General features: G+C 34.3%; 1 protein-coding gene across 2 annotated transcripts in view; it reads right to left on the bottom strand.

Annotated features, from left to right (window-relative positions):
* The window catches only part of TMEM135 (transmembrane protein 135), a 213,373-nt gene that overhangs the window by 25,271 nt on the left and 171,350 nt on the right, over nucleotides 1-16,752 (bottom strand). For both annotated transcript variants that reach the window (XM_033120387.1, XM_033120386.1), the window contains one exon: nucleotides 1,708-1,749. In XM_033120387.1, the coding sequence (XP_032976278.1) occupies nucleotides 1,708-1,749 (42 nt within the window). The remainder of the gene's footprint in view (nucleotides 1-1,707; nucleotides 1,750-16,752) is intronic.

The following is a 16,752-nucleotide window of genomic DNA, read 5'->3' as shown; positions in this document are numbered from 1 at the left end:
AGAAAAGGGAACCCTCGTGCATTGTCAGTAGGATTAAAATTGGTGCAGCCATTATGAAAAACAGTACGGAGGTTCCTCAAAAAATTAAAAATAGAACTACCTTATGACCCAGCAATTCCAATTATGGGTACTCACCCAAAGAAATCCAAAACACTAATTTGAAAAGATATGTGCACCCTATGTTAACTGCATTATTTACAATAGCCAAGATATGGCAGCAATCTAAGATAAATGGATAAAGAAGAGGCAGTACATAAAATATACAGCGGAATATTACTTGGCCCTAAAAAATAATAGAATCTTGCCATTTGTGACAACATGGATGGACTTAGAGGGTATTATGCTAAGTGAAATAAGTCATCAAGAGAAAGACAAATACCATATGATTTTACTTATATGTGGAATCTTAAAAACAAAACAAACAAGCAAACAAAACAAAACACTTCACAGATATAGAGAACAAATTGATGGTTGCCGGGTGGGAGTGGGGTTTGGGGGGATGGGTGAAAAAGTTGAAGGAATTAAGAAGTACGAATTGCCAGGTATAAAAACAGTCATCAGGAGGTAAAGTACAGCATAGGGAATATAGTCAATAATATTGTAATATCTATACAGAGTGTCAGATGAGCACTAAACTTATCGAGGTGATTACTTCATAAGTTAAATGTCTAATTACTATGCTGTATATCTGAAACTAATATTGCGTGTCAACTGTAATTGAAAAACTTTTTAAATTTTAAAAAGAATAGCCAATATTTGTTGAGCAGTATGTGCCATGCATAGTTCTAAACACTTTACATGCAATTAACTCATTTAATCCCTCAAATGTTATGAGGCAATCATATAAAAGCTTCCCCTCATATTGAACCCACCCTAACTCTTCCCTCCTACATTTACAGTAAATAATTACTAATCTTCAATAAGCATCTACTATATGTACTTTACAGAAGAAAACAGTCAACATTTATGACATAAACTGGAAGAGCACTGGGTATGGAGTAAGTATATATAATCACTGTATGATGTTATAGTCAAACATTCTAAGCCTAAGATTCTTCACTGTGTCACATGGGAATAAAAATACCCATCTCACGAAACTGTGAAAATTCAGTTTTCTAATCTATGAGAAAGTGCTTGGTGAACTATAACACAAAATACAACGCTAATGCTTAACCATCATTTCTACAGTGTCTATCATGCGGCAATTACGGTGGTAAGAGATGGGCTATGAAATTAAAAGAAGACTCTACTTACTCTAGTGAAGCTTATCATCCAAAACGTGTTTGGCAGTACATGAGTCCTGCCCTAAGGAAGCCCATAATCTGGTACTACACCATTAAGTACTTAATTTTCCAGTAATTGTTCATGCATAGCTTTGTCTTTCCAAGCTCCCTAAAGAAAGAGTTCTGGCAATTCTTTGCTAATAACCCATGGTATAAGGCACACAATAGGCCCCCAAAATAGTTGCTGATGGACTGATTTTCTTTTCTTTTCTTTTTCTTTTTTTTTTTTTAGGGAAAAAAGTCCAATAAATTACTCTTTCAATGAAATATTCACAAAATCACTTTTGTGGCCTCTAAAATTACTTTCAGCTTAAAAAGTGAGTCAATAAATATTGATTATAATTAGGTATAATGACATTTCTTTTTTTAAAAAGTTAACTCACACATTCTCTTCACATAAAGTTAAATAAAATATGCTACTTACCTAAGTGCAGAGAATGTAAATCCTTTCAAACCATCCTTGCACCTAAAACAATAATAATTTACAAAGATTAAATAACATGCTTTGCGATATAAAGTAGTAAATTAAATAGTTATTAAAATTTTTCTAAAAGTGATGAATTTTTTAAAGGTTAAACTCTTTTAAGACAATAATCAGAGTAGTACAAATGGTCAAACAAACAACAAACAATGAAGCAAGCCATCTTACACAATTATTAAAATAATAATGTTTTCCTACGTCATATTAACGTAATTTAAGGCTCAACTCTCAGATATGCAGGTTGAAGAAAGATTTAAGTAAATCTTCTACGGGCTCCATGTGGACTTGAAATGCAGGCCGAGAGTGGAGTATTCTCCATTCTACCCAATCCGTGGGGGAGCAATTTGTTGTGAAGACAAAGGCCACATACACCTGCTGGCTATTATGTAAAGGTCAATTCAAGGTCCTGACCTCTCCCTACTTATTAATTCAGTGAGTGCAGAGCAATGTTGAGTTGGCAGGCACAAAGGGGCTTCAAGTTTAGTTCAACAGTTTTAACTTCTGAGTAAGCCCAATCAGATAACTTAGCATAGGGAACAGGATGGGGGTGAGGAGAGAGCACAGAAAGATTCCAAATAATATTTATTGAGTACTTACTACTGCTGGACATTGTTTTGGGCCCTTTATATGTGTTGTCTCATTTAATTGTATCACAACTCTATAAATAAGTGTTTCTCTAGTCCACAGTTGTGCAGACAACTTCCCAGAGGTCACGACATCAATACCAGTAGTCAGAATTCAAGGGAAAAAAAGTTCAGCTGACTTAAAAGTCATGCTTTTCTCTTATACCTCCTCCCGGAAGAGGGTGTTCCTTTTAATTGGGGAAGACTCAAACTACATGGCAATTAAGAAAACAAGATTGTCAGATCCGCAAAAACTATTTTAACAATATTTTAAAACAGGGACATTACTATCGTGGTCTTAACGGTCCACTTTATAGGTATGACCAAGGTCCTAAAGAATCTCTGGGTATCTAGTATCAAAATCCCTTGGAGAAGCTATAAAGATTGGTGATATAATGATGCTCTAATGTATGTTTATATTAGACACTGGATGTTCTTGGATAAAAAGTACATCCTCAAGTCTAAATGGGCTCTCTGAATACCTTTTATATAAAAAGTCACGAGGAAAATGCACAAAACATAAGAAATCTATCTTAAAGATTTTAAATATATACATACATTTTTCTTGGAGGACATACAAAATCTCAGACAAGAATTTAATCCATGTGCACAGAGATGTTTTAAAAACTCAGGAATTCATTTCAATTAAGCAACATGATCTATTTTGTGGTCATGTTAACAATGAGAAACGTAACCACGGAATTTAGCTAACATACTACATAATTATCTGCCCTACACAGTGAGGGTAAAGGCAAAAGAACTCACATGTGAAGCTAAAAATGTGCATGGGAAAATTATAGCATTAAAATTCTTAAACTTATCCTTTTCCGTCGGAAGAAAGTGTTTCTCGGTAACTTAAAACCCATAATTGGGTAATTTCTAGATAGGTGTGGTGGTGAGGGGGTAGGCTAGGGGTCGATTGACTGGAAAACAGAAAGCAGCACATTGATTAAAAGATTATATACAACTGGGAGCAAATTTTGGCTTTAGTATGTTATTGTTAAAAGCTAGCCATTTATCTTTGTGCAATGCTGAATAGATAAAGGATTCTGACAACTTGGTCTAGTCAGGATTGCATATTTGTGACCTTAAACAATAAATCTAATTGCAGATCAAACATCAAAAAGTAGCTTTCAAATATAAAAGGGCATATACAAATGAATTTGCAATTTCATTCTGATGGAAGTTTGGTTCTTTCAGCAGAACCCTGTGGGAAGCACTTCATATTGATAAAGTCTTAGCACAGATTCAAAAGGGGCTATTCTTCCTTCCATTCATGTGTATAAGGTCTGTTAACGTAATTGAGGGTCAGATGTCTATGTCAAAAGAACAAAAAAGTAATTATTCCCATAAAAAGAATCTTTAAAATAGTTATATTGTCCTGCATTTTGACACCAAGAGCATTGTCCGAGCCTCGACCTATGAAACACTATCGCAATGTATGTTAAATGTAAAAAGTATGATATAAACATAAAGATGTATACAAAGCAGACCCCATTAGAAGGTATCTCACTATTCCATGGATCACGATATTGTAATGTAAATTAAATCTCAGCCTCCATTCATGTATTCAGGCTCACTGATTTATTCAACAAATATTGACTGAGTGCCTACTATGTGTAAGCACTGATTTAGGTTCTAAGGATGTAACAGTGAACAATAGAATCCCTGCTTTCATACAGCTGACATTCTAGGTTGGGGAGAGACACAGTTACAAAAGTAAGTATGTCATGTGATAATATTTGCTATGGCAAAAAAACAAAGCACAATAAGGGGAGAAACTGTGATGGAGCCAGGGCTTATCATCTTACATAGTGTGTTCAGGAAGGGCCTCTGTGGGAGGGGAAATTCGGTGATTTGATCAGAAACCTTACTGAACTGAGGGAAGAGCATTTCAGTTTGCAGGAAGAGCAAGCACACAGCCCGGGTGAGGAGTTTGCATGGCACGTAAGGAGAACAGCAAGCAGATTACTGCAGCTGGAGCAGCACAGGGGAAGGAAACGGTGGTAGGAAATGAGGTCACAGTAATAGATAGCTATGGAAGGAGAGAATGGTTTACAATTATTATAGGGTCCTTTAGGCACAGTAAGGACTTTGGAAGGTCCTCAGCAGAGGAGTGACAAGATCTGTTTTAAATTTTAAGATAATCACTTTGGCTGCTGATTGGAAAATAGACTATAGGAGGGCACGGTTAGAAGCACGGAGGCTAATTCCACGGGGAAGACGACTTTGGCTTCACTGGATCATAATGGTAGAGGTGGAGAGAACTGGTAAGATTCTGAATGTATTTCAAAAGCAGAGTTGGCGAAATTTCTCGATGGTTTGAATGTGGGATACGAGCAAAAAAAAGAGAATTTACAAATTATTGAAATATTGTCGGTGTGAGCCAATGGAAAGATAAAATGTCCATTTACTGAAGTGAGGGAGACTTCAGGTTTCAGGAGAAAAATCAAAGTTCTGTTTTGGACATGTTAAATTTGAGATGCATATTAGCTATAAATGGAAATGTTAAGGAAGCAAGTAGCTGGCTATACAGGTTTGGGTTCAAAAAAGAAGTCTGCTTCATATATAAGTAGTACTTAAATCCATGGGATTAGATACAATCTTCAAGGCAGTAAGTGTTGATAGAGAAAATATCCTAGAACTGAGAATATTTTATTCCTCTATAAGTGCAGAAAAATCTCTTCTATAGAAGGAAAAAAATCATTTTTCCTCCTAATAAAATCAGTAATATTGTTTCACTTTTATTTCTGAGTGTGCATAAAGATAATGCATTTAACTCATGTTTACCTAGACTCTGCTACTGGACTACAGTAGCTACTGGACTCTGCTACATAACTAACTAGTATGACTCAATCCATAGTTATTGAATCTCTCTACATTTGCAAGGTTCTATGCTATGTATGATTTAAAGCAAAGCCAGAAAAGACAAGAATTTGTGGAAAAAGAATTTGTGAAATTTTACCAAACAATTTAGATGATACACAACTAATTACAGAGGTCCCAGTTGGAACTTAAGACTATGTACAAAAGTGTATAAAGAAGTTTAACGTTGCTATTAGAATAATATTCTTGGTCAAATGCCAATGGGGGGGGAACCCAGAAAGACAAAAACAAAAAAATTCAATTAGAAGTGTATCGATAGTAAAAGCAAAAATTTTGCCCACAAAGATTCTTTGTCTCATGCTTAATTTCCATGAAATTACTTCCATGAGCTACTTTTATCTTTACTACAAAATTGTACCGGCAGATGTCGCTAGTAAACCATTTTTGGAAGTTGAGCTCTTTGATGTCATTTCTACATTAAACATTTTATTGCATGTTTTCCTTTAAAAACACATTTATAGATATTGAAAATGTTGCTAATCTTGATTAAATTCCTCCAAAGTAAATATAGTAATATTAGACTTTCAATTAGATAAGTGATTGCCTGTTCTATAGGGGAGCAGAATTTGTCACATCAAAATAATGCTTTTTTTGGCAAATTGATTTTTTTTTCTTTCTTAATTTTAATTGAGGTAACATTGTTTAATAATATTATATAAATCTCATGAGTACATTATAATTCACTATCTGTATACTCTATTGTGTGCTCACCACCAAGAGTCTAGTTTCCTTCTGTTACCATATATTTGACCCTCTTTGACCAATTCACCCTCTTCCCCACCCCCCTTCCTCTCTGGTAACCCCCATTCTGTTGTTTCTATCTATGAGTTTGTTTTTGTTTTGTTAGTTCATTTGTTACTTTTTTGTTTTATATTCCACATAGGAGTGAAATCATACTGTTATAGAATATGGTCAAAAGGATATAACTCAAATAGTTGGTAGCATGCTAGGATGAAGTAGGATGGGTTAAGAGGCATGAAGGAAGAAAAACTGTTTACTCTATGTTTACGTATCATTTCAAATATTTTACAAGTATACATTTATATACTATTTGTGTAGTTTAATTAAAAACACCAATACTTGAACATTTAAGAACAGATTAAACAGTGTAAAAGGTATTCATCTCTATTTCACCAACACAATGACAGAGAATTTAAAACTCAAATTAGGCAACTTTACTAATTAATACTGCTAATTAATACTGTAAAAGTTGTCTAGAAGGCATAAAATTACAAACTAAAATAAATGTTTTAGACTAGAATTTTCTGAAACTATGATCCCAATGAACATGGATAATTTCATTAAAAAATTCATTAAGTATCAATTTCAAAATTTTTTGTCCTTTTTTTAACTCATTTTATTGGTTAGAGGGAAACTCAAATATTGGTTAAATATACATCACCTATCTTTCTTCACTCAATAATCATATGTTGAGCACCTAAAGTACAGAAGAGGCTGTGCTGCCAATCACTTGAGGAATGCAAAGACAAACTCTATACCATATCTGACCATAAAAAATATATATGGAAGGCATCTGTAAAGCTATCTATATGTTTGTCAAACAAATGGAAATAATCTTGACCAAAAGTTCTAGCACATAATTTCCTGTATCAATAGTGCTTTCTAGGAGCTTACTCTCTTTATACTTTAATTCAGCTTCAAATTTCTTTAGCCCAGCATTTAACATTGTCTATCTCCTTAAATGAGTTGGGAAATATAGCAGATTCAAAATCACAATTAAAGATGCTAAAAGATTTGCAAAAAAATAAAGACAAGTTGGATTTAAAAGTCATACACATTGATAATTCTTAAAATATTCTATTGTACTGATATCAATCATCTAAGTAACTCAGTATCAAAAATAAAGGTTATATTCTTATAATGTGGGCAAAATTATTTAAAACAGAAAATATCTTAAAGTTCAAGCATATTGGGATATGAAAAGAATGACACATGAACTTAATTATAAATTATAGTTACACACACTAGCTAGATCTTCAAAATTTTGACTTGCCTGTCTATCATTGGTACTAAAAACATAGATGAATTTGGAATGAATACAACTGAAAAGTTTCATTTGAAAGTTAAAAAAGAACCAGAATGACTCAAATTTGTGACTCACAGTGGTCTTCATTTTAAAGAAAACTTGTGCAATTTTATAGTTTCTTCTTAAGTTAAATTTTTTTTATTTTGCTTTTAAAAACCCATATAAAAGAATAAACCACTTTTCCTAACTTTCCTAACCCATTTTCAAGTGTACAAGCTCACCGTAACACTCAGTTACAATTTAGTAGTTAAAACTTGATTTTGATTGACACCTGTTTATAGTAAAATATCGAAAAAAGATTGACATGGAATTAATTTCAGACGTTTATTTTTTTTTGTTCCAAAAAAAATCTTCAGTGTCCTAATCACACATGTATACTCCAATAGCTGAAATCAATCATTTGAATTTACTACTCAGAACTTGTGGTGTGTGAAGAAAAAACATTACATTGCTTATTACACACACAACAGGTTTTCCCTCTGAAGTCTACCATTGTTTGAATAATAAAATAGTGAAAGTTCAGTTTAAGCCTGCATATGGTAACGTGGGAACACAAAATAACTAATGTTATGTTCCTATTTTAAGAAAACTCACATACAAAAATCTGAAGTTGGAATAGCAGCAGCAAGTTAAGAAATTTGGGGAAGATTATTTTGTTAGCTTCATGAATACATTATATCTTCAAAATAATTTTCAACTGGATTCCCTTAAATAGTGAATTCCCCAATGCATTAAAAATATTACTTCTCATTCTGGTAAATATTTTACAGTACATTGATTTCATATAGAATGGAACACTGTTTGTTCTCAGGAACCTGAGGAAAGTTGCTGAAGCAGGCAGCAGTTATGGGTAATCAAGTGTGATTGGAAGTCCCCAGATGGTTACTGTGCACTTTTTTTCTGGTGTGCCCTAAATATAAATTGGAAACATTTGGATTCAAACTTACAGTAACAACTCCAATAGAATCAGATTTCGCCTTAAACTTGGACAGGCTGGAACTGTTTTTGCTTTAAAATCCAAACTAAAGAAGGTCATGCTCCAAGCTGTCTTCAATTGCTAAGGAACCAAGAATCACCTTCAGACTGTGTCTAAGAGAAATGTTAATTAGGATGAATTTTCCCCTCAAAATGAACTGGTAATAGCAACACTAGTCAAACTTTAAAATACTTGTAAAAGGAGATTTTAGTTCCATTGGCCCTAAACCGAAGGCTTGTTTGCAGTTCCTGAGGAAATGGCATGTGCTTAGACTTGACAAATTAAAATTAACTACAGGCGAAAAACAAATTTAAGATCAACATAGTGTTTTATGTAAATCCAAGAAAAAACTTACCAAGTGTTTAAGATCATGGCATTGCTATAGACAAAAACGATTTACCTTACACCAAATGACAACCACAATGTTGAACTAATCTATTTTTAAAGACCTCAAGACTAGCAAATATTTTCATTTTTCCCCTCCTATAATGGTTGTGAAAAAGATTAAAACATATGTTTTCAATAATATGGAATCTTTGAATCAACATTAATTTATGTTCAAATACATGCTGGTATCTATGTCATTAAAATAATATGGCAATTGGCTTTTATGTTGAACAAAATGAACAGCTATTTGAAACTATTAACATTAGGCTATACTTTTTTCATAAATTGATGTTTATTTAACATCAAAGTTCAAATCAAAAATAAATAAAATATTCTTCTCCAGGTAATGGAGCAAAAACAACATTTCGGAAGCTTCTGGAAAACCATGATATTCTGATTAACTGAGGACTGACTAGAGAGTATCCTAACTCTACAAGACAAACATTCATTTCAAATACTTCAGCTTACTTCATTCATCTCAAAGATGATGAACTTAATTTGTGGCATGTATAATAGAAACTGGGCAGGTGAACACATTGGAATCTTGCTGACCTATAGACGGTATTAGAAAAATGGAATACTGGAACTAAAGTAACCTGAGAGAATTATATTTTACAAATTAAGAAACCAAGGCCCAGGGAGGTTAAGTGATTTGCCAGAAAAAAGAGTTTGGTCCCAGACATCCTCACACCACAGTAAAATCATTTTATGTCCCAATCATCTAACTCTGTGACTGCTGAGGTCTTGGTGTAGAGAAGAAATAGTCTAGAGAAGAAGTAGGGGGATCTCGGGTTGGAGAAGAGAAACCACAAATCACCTGAATTAAGAGAGAGAGAACAATGCTCTTTTAAATGATATTATGCAAAGACTTTAAAGGGACCTAAGTGCATAGATAGTTTTAAAGGAACCAATTTCCAGTTTCTCACTTCCACATGTCCTCCTATTTAAACAGCATTTGCCTGAAAGTGTACTTTGATCAGAAATCCATGCTGGCCTCTCTTATTTGCCTCCTCTTCATAATAGTTATTTTTCATATCAGTCTCTCCAGAAATTCCTGAACAATCATAAGGCCTATCCTTGGTACTAATTTGCCACCTTTAGCTACTTAAATTCCAAAAGCACCTCAATTGCAGACATGAATACAAAAAAACAGTGCTGAATTGAAGCTTCACTGTGTTTCATATTATACACCAGGTAAGAAATTGGATTTCTGAAGGAAATTCATGAGATGACTTCTCCCTCATCTGTCTCTCAGTAGCAACCTGTATCAGCAGTTACTTTCGGACACATTTCACACTTCTTCACCTCTCCCATTTTGGTCATCCTGGTCCTTTCACATTGAATGCCTTCTTCAACTGCCCTCCTTTTCTGACAGAATTCCTAGCCGGTCTATCAGGAATGGCACTTTGTCCCACAGATGTGACTGTAACTTTCTCAAACTCTCTTTGTTCTTTGTATGTTCTAGGTGGGCTTTTATTTTGACTCTGGCTACTTATGGTAGGAATTCCATAGTTACCTAATCTACTCTACCAAATTTAGGGTTTCTTACGGTATTTTGTGTATCCGTATCCCAGACATCAAAGGAGCGACTTATGAAGTTGACTTCTTTAACAACGAGGCTGGGAAACGGAAGGCCGGGCCAGGGATTCTCAAAGCGTGCTCCCTGCACAGCATCAACATCCGATGGTCACGTGTTAGAAATACAAACTCTTGGCCCCACCCAGACCTACTGAATTCAGAAACTCTAAGAGGAGGGCCCAACAATCAGTATATGTTTTAACAAAATCTCCACATGATTCCAAAGCACGCTCAAGTTTCAGAACCACTCGGCTAAGTTATGCTGCAGTAATGAAATGTCAGTGGCTTTCAATAACAAAACTTTGTTTCTTGCTCATGCTACCTGTCAAACAAAGGGTGGCTATGGCTCAACTACGTCATCTTTATTCTGGACCTTAGTGTAATGGAGAAGCATTTACTTGGATCTGGTGATTGTTAGAGCAGAGGAAAAAAGGGAAATACGGGACACTCAGTTCTGACTCTTCTGCTCAAGAGTAACATAAATCATTTCCACCCACATTTCATTAGCCAAAGCAAATGTACGGCCAGGCATGATGTCAATAAGGCGGGGAAGTCTCACGCTTCCCAAGAGAGGGGAAACAAAGGGTGTTGGACAATAACACAGTCTATCACACAGGCCAAGCATGTTGTTGTTAAACATCAATTACATTTGTTTATTATATTTAAAGAAATTCAAAGCACAATTTCCTTTTTCCTCCTAAATCCTGCCATTATTTAGTCTTTTTCACAATAACTTCAATATTTCACTTAAGTATGACAATTTCAAACCTTTCTGTTTCAGAAACAGGCTTGTCCTACAACGTATTGATATTTTACATACATGCATAAACGTGTGTATGTATGTTCTGAGTTTTTCCTATTACTAAAGCATTCGGGAATTTCACATTGTTCAATTACGTATCCCAAGTACCTACATCAGTGCACAGCGTATAAGTCACTCAATAAACATGCTGAAAGAAAGAAATTTTTATCTGTGTAGTAACTGAAAACACAATTTATAGTAATTATATTGCCAACTGGGTTCCAAGTTACTTGGATTCATTTTTTTTTTAATTTATTGGGGTGACAATTGTTAGTAAAATTACATAGATTTCAGGTGTACAATTCTGTATTACATCATCTATAAAGGATTCATTTTTTAAACAGCAATTCTAGGGCTTTTTTTTCATATTCAGTTTCTAAAGAAATGTATTTTTTAATTAGCTACCCCAATACTTATTAACAACTTCCAGTGATCATCCTTAATATAAATTTTTATTGATTTTTTAGTGATAATTTGGTATGAATTTACCCCTTAGACACAAATATGCATAAATAGGGGTCTAAATAGGAGTCACTTTTCTTACCGAGGAGCTATTTTTTAATAACCCAAATGAAAAATAACAGTGATTGTAATGTAAAACTATCATGTCCAAAGGGCAGGCTTGGGGATGCTGCTATAGGCATGTTTGTCACTTTACTAGAAACAGTTAACTGAGTAAACGAGTTGCGACCATCAAGTTTGTAGGCTGGGGCATTATTCACATTCATTCATCATTCATTGCCTTATTCACACAGTTACATGCTTCACAAATATTTACTATGAGTCAACTATGTGCCAGGCAGGTTGTCGAGTGCTCAGGGGAGCCATTGTCCGTGTTCCCCAGAAGTTCACAATCCAGTGGGACATACACATCAAGTGAAAAGTGCTAGTATGTAATACAAAGTACTTTAATATAAAATACACAGTGCTATGCGAACACAGAGGAGGGGTGCCTGACCTTCGCTTGGTCATGGAGGGCTATCCAGAAAAAAGAGATATTTAAGGTGATACATAAAGGAAGCAGTAGAAAGCAGGGGTGCGGGAGATATAATACAGTACCGTATATACGACTTAAAGAAAAGGGGACATTGGGTATCCTGGGAACTAAACAGGTTTCATGTGACTGGAGCATGGAGAAAGGACGCAGAGTGAAGAAAGACTGGCACAGGCCAGACCATGCCAAAAATAAGTTTGAACTTCACCTATAAGGCAAAAGGCCTCACGCCCCAGAAGAATGACACGACTAGCTTGATGTATAGCAAAGACATTCCAAGTATAGCTTTCATGACGTACTGACTTAAAAATTGTTTATTTTTAAACTATAATCTCACTTAGTAATACCTGTTTAAACTTTTTAAACGGCAACTTACAAACTGAATTCTGTTGAAAGCAACAGATATTAAAGCCATCTAAAAATTACATGGCTCTTTATTTTAAGACAACAAATTAAACCACACATCAACATTAAAACAGATTTTAATACCTTTTGATAGATTAACAAATTAGTTTAAGTAGTAACTTTTTTCAAAACCACAACTACATAAAGACATAAAGTATCAAACTTATTGGTACTATTAAATTCAGGTAACTAATACTGGCTGTTGTAATAAACAAGCCAAAAAATCTCAGCGTTTGGACATAACAAAAATCTATTTCTTGCTTGTCACTATCCAGTCAGGAGTTCATCTAGACCATCTCTGCTACAGAGAGTAACCTCATTTCCGGCAGCCATAATGATGTTGTTCTAGATATTGCTCCGTCTGTATATAATTAATAAACATGTATCATTTACTTATTGTGGGAATAGGGAAGGATGATGAAAAACAAGACTACCGAAATGTAATGTCAAATGCAATAGTTATGTAATTTTGTGTGATTAACACTGTATCTAGAGAACTATGAAGCAATGGTTATTCATTAACACACTCATGTGTTCCACAATTATTAACCACTGAGGCAGGAGAGTTAAAAAGAAGGGCTACAGAATCAGACAAGCAAGTTGTTTAAATTCTGTGTCTGTTTCTCCATTTGTAAAGGCAAATACTAGCATCCAAGTCATATGAATATCATACTAAGTGCTTAACAAATAGCACCTATTACTACTGCTTCTGCTATTGCTACAAAAAAACACAACTACAAAGATGAACGTATGTTAGTTACTATCTCCAGCACTGGGACTATAAAAAAAAACAATGGTCTCTACCCATATGAAGTGTGTAACATAAACTGTCAAATGAAATATTGACCTGAACTGGAAACGGGTCCATCGACATGTGAATGCATGAACAAGGTGTGGCATATAGGGGAAGACTACTGAGCAAAAAAAAAAAGAACTGCTGATATATTTAACAAAATGGATGAATCTCCAAAAAACGCTCAGAAGAAACCACACACAAAAGTGCATCCTGTGTGATTCCGTTTATATAAAATTTTTAATTATTTTTTTTGGTTACAGTAAACATTCAATATTTTATATTAGTTGCAGATGTACAGCATAGTGGTTGACATTTATAGAATTTATGCAGTGATCCCACCATTATATGAAATTTTAGAAAAAAGAAATCTAATCCAGTGACAGAAAGCAGGTTCCAAGAATGGGGACAGGGGCAGGAACTGATTACAAAAGAGCACGAGAGTACTTTTAGGAGTAGTGTTTAAGTTGTTTGACCTCACAGAGCTTCTGTTTCCACACATGTAAAATCAAATAATATTATTTGCTACAAGAGGGCTGTTACGAAAATAAAAAGGGTGTAATATACACAGTCTGAAACAGAGAAGGTGCTCAATAGGTTGTTCTTGCTTTAGGATTGTACTGCTTTTCTTTCGTGAGGAAAGAAAGTGCAGGGAGGGTTTGACCATTCTACCACATGGCTAGCTAATCACATGATCAAATTTTTGTAATAAAAGACTTATAAAAATCTTAAAACTACTCACGGAACATTAAATTTATAACCCTTTGGCATTATAATTTTAAGATAACAAAACTGGCAAATCAGCCCCAGAAAGGGAATAAGTGATAAAGACAGACAGAAAAGAACACCAGGAAAGATTCAATGAGGGCAGGTTGTAGAAGAGAATGGGTTCCTGAAGTCCTTGTGCCTTCTGTGAGGATCTCCTGGGAATTCTTAAATTTGATGAGCCTTGCCAGCCTTACAGCTCCACTTCTGTGGATTTTTTTTTGAGGAGAGCTGGACAAGGGAGGGAAGAACAGAGGACTAAAGGAATACCTTGATACTTTCTGAGAAACTTTAGAAAAAGATGTGTTTTGGGTTTTTTTTCCTCACGCTTTACTAAAAATGAAATTATAAAACTAGAAAAAAAAGGCTTTACTTCATCAGACTATTTGGAAAAATTAAGTGCTTTGAATATATACATAAAACGTGACAATGGATACACGCGTTATCTGCAAACAGTCATGCTTACCTTAAAAACAAAAACGAAGAAAACCCTATATGACCAGCCTAAATGAAGAATAAGGAGGAATGAAAGAATATGTAACACCCAAATTCTTTCAAAGACAGCCATTAGTGTTGCAAACAGAGAGTTCAGTAAACAAAAGTAAAGCCATCAGCACGGTATTTCTTATACATCAATTATGTGGCGTTGATAATTCAAAATGCAAGAAAAAGACCAGACAGCTATTCCTATTTGAGCAATGTTTCATTTACTTTATCAGAGCCGACAACATTAATTAATGTCTTAGAAGGGTCTTAGTTATCATGAATTTCAACAGAACTTATTGGTTCACCTACAAATAGGTCAATAGATATATACAGCCTGATACACTGACAGGTTAATGTTTTTTTGTCTCGTGAGCATTCTTCTCCCATCTCAGACTCCATAACTGATTATAGTAAGACGGAATCTGAGAATCTCATTTTTAATTCTGGCTTTTTCATTAAATAGTTACAAGACCTTAAAAAGAAACTTATGTTTCTGAGTCTTAGTTTCTCTAAAAAATGAAAGGACTGAACTGAATGGTCCTTAATATTCCTCACAAGTTAAGTATTCTGATACAAAATATTACCCACAATTTTTTATGATCTGCTTAAACTTGATATAGTCCCAATCTGATTAAGGTTCTCAAATTAAAATACTATAATTGTATCAATTGTAAATTTGTATGTGATGTACTGGAACATTCCACTCTAGGGACCACTGACGATATGGTTCTCTATATGCTCTAAGTAGAAAAAATACTGTATCATTAACATTCTACCCAAAGTAAAAGAACTTCTAAGACAAGTGAACAAACTATACACTCAAATGTTCAAGGTTATATTTTACCTTCAAGGTAGCTTATCTGCTTGTCTTATCGACAATATTTCTGTACGTGGAAATTATCTGAGTTCTGTTGAATTAAGTATAGCAAATAATCAGCGTATATTTATAGAGTATGTTTACGTTACCATCTATATTTGTTGCTAGCTGACTTTCTACAATATGTTCTTACTTTACCAGCTTGGAAAGGTTGAAACATACATGTGTACATTTCACAGAATATATCTTAGAATATTTAATGTATATATGATCTAATATTTAACGACAGAGTATCTTAGAACATTTAACAAACCTACATTAAGAAATGTTTAAAAACATATAAAAGCTCACGAGATACATATACAGATATACATATACATATATATATGTTTGTGTGTGTGTGTGTGTGTGTATATATATATATACACATACACATATATATATATATACATGTACACAAAGACATACTTCTTTTTGGATTATATATGTTCTTTTTTAAAGATGGGCAAAACTACCATATTTCCCCAAAAATAAGACTGGGTCTTATATTAATTTTTGCTCCAAAAGACGCATTAGGGCATATTTTCAGGGGATGTCTTATTTTTTCCTGTACAACAATCTACATTTATTCAAATAGTCATGTCATCTTCTGGAACATCGTCATAATGTACTAAATGCATACGTCTGGCTGAGATCTCAACTGGGGCTTATTCTCAGGGAAACACGGTAATGCATGCGCTCATTCAAAGTACTCCCCTAATTACATCTTAATTCCCTCCTTAGATACCATACTAGACAGTGTCCATTCCTTGTAATTTTATATTTTCCTTTGCATATATAAATTGAAATGCTGCCAAGTCAAAAGCAGTATTATTATTTAGAAAAGCAAAAACTAATTTTCTTTTCAGTGCTGCACTATTTGGGGGTCCCTGTAGAGAGCTTGGCAATAGGAAAAAGTAGGTGGAAAACTTCAAAATCCAAACTAGCTTGGCTTTTCTCACTCTCAGACTCTAAGCTGGTGAAAAACGTATTTTGTCTTCCAACAAGTTCGTATGTGTGGGCTATATTTTAGGTTTTCAGTATCCTGTCAGAATAATACTTAATACAGAATAATTAATTTTTTTTTTTTTTTTTTTGGTAACACTGTGTGAAAACTCAACATTCTTAGAGTTAGTCCAGTGTCCTTTCCCAGAACATGTGGTCACCCAACATCCAAGCGGCTGACAGGCAGGCTTTGGCCTCAAGGAACCTGTACTGGTTGCTAGCATTTAAACACAGGAATTTGCTTCTGACTTCAAGCCATGCCTTATTCTGCATCTCATTTTTGTAGGAAAAAAGAAGGGAATTCAAGCTTCAGAGGAAAAATTTCAAGAGGCTAAAAGAGAAGGGAGAGTCAAGTGAAAACATAAAAGGCAACCATACAGCAGGG

This window comes from Rhinolophus ferrumequinum, chromosome 11 (genome assembly GCF_004115265.2).
Source record: "Rhinolophus ferrumequinum isolate MPI-CBG mRhiFer1 chromosome 11, mRhiFer1_v1.p, whole genome shotgun sequence".
Taxonomy (NCBI): domain Eukaryota; kingdom Metazoa; phylum Chordata; class Mammalia; order Chiroptera; family Rhinolophidae; genus Rhinolophus; species Rhinolophus ferrumequinum.
This window is presented reverse-complemented; position numbering and strand designations above follow the sequence as displayed.